The sequence below is a fragment of the Rhipicephalus microplus genome, chromosome 3 (genome assembly GCF_043290135.1).
Source record: "Rhipicephalus microplus isolate Deutch F79 chromosome 3, USDA_Rmic, whole genome shotgun sequence".
Classification (NCBI taxonomy): Eukaryota; Metazoa; Arthropoda; class Arachnida; order Ixodida; family Ixodidae; genus Rhipicephalus; species Rhipicephalus microplus.
Window position 1 is genome coordinate 25,619,644 of NC_134702.1, and position 6,372 is coordinate 25,626,015.

At 49.0% G+C, this 6,372-nt stretch overlaps 1 protein-coding gene across 1 annotated transcript; it reads right to left on the bottom strand.

The window, feature by feature from the left end:
• Positions 1–4,736: 4,736 nt before the first annotated feature.
• On the bottom strand, positions 4,737–5,520 carry LOC119186929 (ubiquitin-conjugating enzyme E2 Z). The gene has a single exon (XM_075887801.1). It carries the CDS (start codon positions 5,433–5,435, stop codon positions 4,737–4,739), a length of 699 nt encoding a protein of 232 aa, XP_075743916.1. The 5' UTR covers positions 5,436–5,520.
• Positions 5,521–6,372: the final 852 nt, after the last annotated feature.

Genomic DNA, 6,372 nt, shown 5'->3' on the forward strand with positions numbered 1-6,372 from the left:
CAGTGATTCTCGGAAGAGTATCATCCAGACTTTTGTTCCAAGAACTTTGGACTGAATAGGTTTTTTATCTCTTTAGTCTTTAAGTGTCTTGGTTGTTCAATGCATGCGACTGCATTGTGGTGCGTATTGTTGTCTGTGTCCATTGTTTCGAGTGTGGCTGATTGTACTGTGTAGTACGTTGTTTGATTGGTGACATATTGTATGCAACTATTGTGGAGTGTGCATTCTTGTGTATTGTTTTCGATCTGCCGTTATTGAAAATATAATTTTGTTTGTTTATCAACTCTCGGCTCTGACTTGTTCTTTGGGCCACAGCTGGCGTCCGCTGGCGCGCCAAAAAGGACCACTTCTAAATTGTGCACGCTTTCGTGGTGCGGTTCGGGGGGCCGATACTTCGGCCCTTGGAATTAGCCCGGCGATATCCTCCCTAATTAACGGGACCTGTGTGACACGGGGTCACACGAGCTGAGGAACGACGCCCGCTCACAAGCTGGAGACCTACCGCAACAACCGTATCCTTTTTGACCGCCCAGGAAGGCTCAGACCATGGCGAAGACCTAGATGACGTAACAAAAAACTAAATAGAGAGGGTCTCGGCTTCCACCCGACGACATCAAGAGAAGCTGTTTATTTGTCTCATACAGGTCTATTGTACATATCTGTTTTTGTGGATGGAAAGGAACGGAGTGCGTTAGTTGACAGTGGAGCAAGCGTCATGGTTATTAACGCAAATATTGTTGAGAGGGCGAAAGTAAAAGAGGGAAGACCAGTAGAAATACATGGATACGATGAAAGACGAGATGTCCACGATAAATGGACTTGTATAACCATATCGTGTCTCGGCAACACTTTCACTGCGCAAGCACTGGTACTCGACGGAGTTCCGTATGAACTAGTGCTTTCACGTCCAGTCATCAGTGCACTTCGCCTTAATATCTACTGGACAGGCGAAATTACCACCGAAGAAAAGCGCCGCGCTGTCAACGCTGCAGTTTCGCCTTCAAGGACTCCGCGGAAACCATCGTCAGGTGAAGATGTTTGGACGCTTTACCCGGAATATCTGTGCCTGAAAGGATACCCTACAGCAACTACGAAGTTTGAGGTCCCATTCCAGCTCAGTGATACGACGGTGGTGAGAAAAAAGCCCTATAATATGTCACGAGAGAAGAAAGTGTGGCTTCAGAAGGAGATTTAAAAGATGTTGGATGCGCAAATTATCCGTCCATCCACGTCTACGTTCGCTTCACCCATCACCATTGCACAAAAGAAAGATGAAAGTCTTCGACTCTGCAAGGACTACAGACAAATTATTAAGCAGACTGAGCTTTTTACGTTTCCTATGCCACGTAAAGACTCTATTATATATGACACGGGTGGCTGCAGAGTTTTCTCGCGCATTGACCTATGTAAAGGATTTTGGCAAGTTCCGATTTCTGAAAAGTGCAAGAAATATTCTGCCTTCATCACGCCCTTTGACATCTATCAGTATAACCGACTTCCATTTGAATGGAAGAACTCACCCGCTTGGTTCCAGAAAATGATGAACGACGTCTTGCGACCGTTTATCGAGAAGTTTTGTAACGTCCACATAGACGATATAATAGTATACTCCCGCAACGAGGAAGAGCACTCAAACCATCTGGCTAGTGTACTTCAAGCACTATGTGACGCCGAGCTCAAAATTAATGACAAGAAGAGTGAGTTTATCCAAAGTAATGTGGTGTTTCTTGGAAGAGTATTTGACGGCCAAACCAAGACAACAAAACAGGAATCAGTCGAACGAATCGCAAAAATGCAGAAGCCATATGATTTGCACTCTTTGCGGGTATTCCTGGGTCTTGCAGGGCATTTCCGGCCATTCATTAGAGATTATGCGACCAAAACCAAATGCCTTACAGAAACGACTAAGAAGAATGTGCCATTTCAGTGGACAGCAGAGTGTGAATCTGTTTATCACAGCCTTGTGACCATTATTTCATCGGATCCAGTCCTGACTCTTCCGGACTTCAAGTTGCCCTTTGAACTGAACACCGATGCTTCTTATTATGGCACAGGCGCAGTGCTTTACCAGAGAGATACCGACTCTCCACGGAGCCGTCAACAGAGGGTCGTCGGGTACTATTCGTACACATTTTCGAAAACTCAACTGAACTACACGACTACAGAGAAGGAAGCCTTGGCAGTCCTAATGGCCGTACGCTATTTTAGACCTTACCTGGATGGCAGAAGCTTCAAGCTCTTTACGGATAACCAAGCCTTAACGTGTATCCTTAACCTCGCCGAGCCTCAAGGAAAAATTGCTTGGTGGGTGAGTGAACTCCAACAGTTTACTTTCATGGTCCAACACAGGCCTGGAGAACACCTCAAGGACGCAGATGCGCTTTTAAGACTTGCGGTAATTCCTGATCATAAAAGTGTCAACGCAACATTGTTGTGGGAGGGAACTGATGCACTTAAGTTCTATAACGGAAAGTTCACAGTCCCAGAAACAATGGTGCCTCGAATTTTGGAGCTCTATCACGACTCTCCGCACTCAGGTAAACATGACGGCTTTTGGAGGACATATCACAAGATTCGTCAACGTTTCCAGTGGAAACTTATGAAAGAGGACGTTCACAGGTATGCTCAGTCTTGTCATCAATGTCAAGTTCACAAAGCCAAGTACCTTCAAAGAACAGACGAGATGGTTTTGCCTCAAACTTCCGACGTACCATTTGAAGTCATTCATCTTGATTTCGCAGAGCTGAAGAAGGCTGCAGGAGTAAGAAGAACGCAGTCTTTCCTAGTGGCAATAGACCAGTGCACAAGAATAGTGGCTGCACGGCTGGGAAGGGAAGACGCAAATAGTGTGATCGCTCTTTTGAGTCGGGAGATGTTCAAGAATACGAAAATAGTAATATCAGACAATGGGCCAGCGTTTCTCAGTCAGCTTTTGCAAGATTGGGCGAAGGAACGAGGAGTTGTATTGCGACGCTGCGTTCCATACCATCCTGCAGGAAATGGCATGGCCGAAAGGATCATTCGGGATTTGAAGCATTTCATTTCAATGTATCCAGGTTTTCAGGGTAGATGGAAGTGCTGCTTGGAGGCAGCTGTCGCTCATCACAATCGGTCGCACACGGCGAGCATCGGCTGTAGTCCACATTTTGCAGCTTTCGGAAAGGTACCAGTGCTTCCTGCTGATCAAGAACTTTGCATTGCAGACCGCCTGCAATTGTGCGAAAAACGAAAACCTTCGGAAGCCTACTAGCGACACCGGGAAAGTATGAAGAGGAACTTTGACCGTCGCCACAACACGCGGATACCTCAGATACAACTGAACGATCTGGTGCTCGTCAGAAAAGGCCTCCCCGGCACAAAGCAGGTGTACATGGGACCTTATCGCGTGGTGCAGATCGCAGTGCAACATGGCGTTCTCAAAAGGGTCGGTTACACCAACGATGATGATGTGCTGGAGTTTGCGACCATTGGAAACGTTTTCAAGTATCACCCCAGGAGGGATGAGTCTTCAAAAAGGGGGAGTGTACGTGGACGTGAGGCAGGGTTGGAGGGAGACGAGGAGAAAGAAGAGGTTAGAAATAAAGAAGATAACTGACACCCCAGCCTAGTACTGTGTATTATTACAAATGTATCACCAACTAGCCCAACTTTGAGTCTGGCTTCTCATTTTCTTTTTCGTACTCTATCCCCTATTTATGCTTCTATCCATCCGTCCATCCATCCGTCCGTCCGTCCGTCCGTCCGTCCGTCCGTCCGTCTGTCTGTCTGTCTGTCTGTCTGTCTGTCTGTCTGTCTGTCTGTCTGTCTGTTTGTCTGTCTGTCTGTCTGTCTGTGTGTCTGTCTGTCTGTCTGTCTGCATCCTGCCGTTGCTTAGCTACGGAGCAGAAACGTGGAGGCTCACAAAGAGGGTTCAGGTATAAAAAAGGTTATACAAGGACGCAGTGACATATAGCCAGAAGTGGCACACAAAACCCGTGCCCCCCCCCCCCCGCCCTCAATTTTTTTCGACTGTGGCATACAAAGCCAAAAAATAGGCAGCTGCATCTCTCCCCCAAAGTATTTGTTATCCCGAAGAAAAATTTTTGTCCGGGCATATCCCAGTTCCGCAGTCTTGCACAAAATTTATCCAGAAATTCAGGCGTCACACTGATACGTGCTTTGCTCAGACTTTGCCATATCAGATTGTACGCTCTGGCAGTGCCTTCCATTTCGGGTTGAAAACGTTCCATTGTCCAAGTGAGAAGCTCCAACGAGCCCAGGACATGACGGAGAGGTTAGGCCTATTTGTCCCGACGTGGGAGCGGCCCGCTACGTGCTAGTTCACGCCCCGACGGACCTAAATAAAGTTTTTTCATACCATACCATACGCAACTTCATGGGCGTTTAGAAATCCTTATCTGGTATTTAAGTAGAAGATTGATTGTTATTTAACCTTTTACTTTTAATTTCATGTTTTTTTCAGATTGATCATGTTCTGTTCGACGGCACAAAAACAACAGCCCTTTGTTGTTCCATTTATCTTTATTAGCATTTCGCCTTTCCATAACGTAAATAAATGTCAAAACGAACGACCCCGAATCAAATATAACGTCATTGTTACAGGCGGCGTGAAGATTGTTTAATGTGCCTGTCTTCTTTTAATCAGTCCCGAGATAACTCCGCAGAAATTAGAAAAAAAAATGTTACAGATACGACCATTGACTCTCTCCGGGGCAGCAACACAGAAGCTCAGCCACTCATTCACTCTGTTCACGCGTGGCCTTTAACCACTCTTGCACTCGTCCTTTCAATGCCTGCAGTCTCTCGAGTAAAGTTTTGTACTGGAACTGCCCCCTCTTGGCGCCAAAGGGATCCTCCATGAACATGCCCGTTAGATCTTTGTTGGAAACGACAACCGCCTCGTACTTGTCGTAGTAGTCGGGGAATGTCTTGAGCATCACCTCCCTCAGGGGAGCTGGACAAGTCGAAGATCCGTTGAGGCAGGCCTCGATGGCGTCGCACACGGCCACGCGGATTGTCTCGTGCTGCACGATGAGGTTGTACCGCTTGGAGTCCCCCGGCCACCTCTCAGTCTCATAGCCCGGCTCGTTGTGGTACGGGTTTTCACAGAGCAGCGACTGGATCGAGAGGAGCACACTGGCGATGCACTGCGCGGGGCTCCATGCCGGCCCTGTCCAGGTGCCCAGTATGCTGAGGCACACCTTGCCACACTCGTACAGGTTCGGGTTGAAGCGCACGCAGCCGTAGCCGGTGGTCATGAAGCGAACGCGTGGTGGCTGGATCGGGTAGTCGGGCGGGCACTGTATCACGAAGTGAAAAAACCCGCCCTCGTAAGGCGTGTCATCGGGGCCCAGCACCAGCGCGTCCATCACGGTGATATTGTGCTCCGCCGGCGCGACGTACACTCCCGGCGGCGGGTCGTTGAGGAGGTCCATGATGTCGCGCTTGACCCGCAATCGGCACTGCGGCGTCGTCTCCTCGTACTCGCAGACGTTCGGCTGCCAGGGGTTCGTATTGCTCGCCGATGGCTGGAGGGTTGCATTCAGGTTGAGCGCGGAGGAGTGGGCACCGATTGTTGAGGCGTCGGTCGAATTTGCGTGGAACGCGGCGGCGCTTATCGCGAACTTCATCGCCGCTGCAGACGACTTGCCAGTCTCGTCGTTGTCGCTCTCGTAGTCGCTCGAGACGTCGACGTACGCGCTGATTAACTCGTTGTCGGTATCGTCGTCGTTCTCCTCAGTCGCGGTGCTGGTGCTAGCCACGGCGTCCAGAGCCTTCTCTGGTGGCGTCGTCATGTCGCAGGTGGTAGCAGGCCTTTCACGCACCGCGACTCTCGCACCCTCTCTTCCGCACACGGATGGCGCGACCTTTTCACGCTGCAGGGGGTACCCTTTCAAAGTGCGATCCCACGGTGGTAACCACAGCGTCGTTTCCAAAATGAAAGACCCGTTCTTGTTCTCGTGCTGTGGCATACACCCACTTTTCTCTGCAGCAGCGCCTCCTCTTCTTCTTTCTCCTGCTTGGCTGTTCGCGTGACGGGAACGAAGGCTTCGTCTTTCTCTAACTGACGTGCCAGCCAGTCACGTGAACTACGCCAAGGCGCGTAGGTAGAATTTTCTTTTTTTTCTTTTTTTGAGGGGGGGGGATCATTGTGATATGAAGAGGGGGCTCTGGCAGGCAGATGTGGTCGAATGTCATTTGGTGCTCTGTATGCTATAGCAAAACGACGTATGCATGTGGGATAGGAGAGTTAAATCAGCGGAGGGGTTTTAGAAATATTTGTACAGTAGCCGGGACAACCACTACCATAGTATAAGAACTAACGGTAGTCCAGATGACACCCCACCAGTAATGATAGAAGAAGTCAGAAAA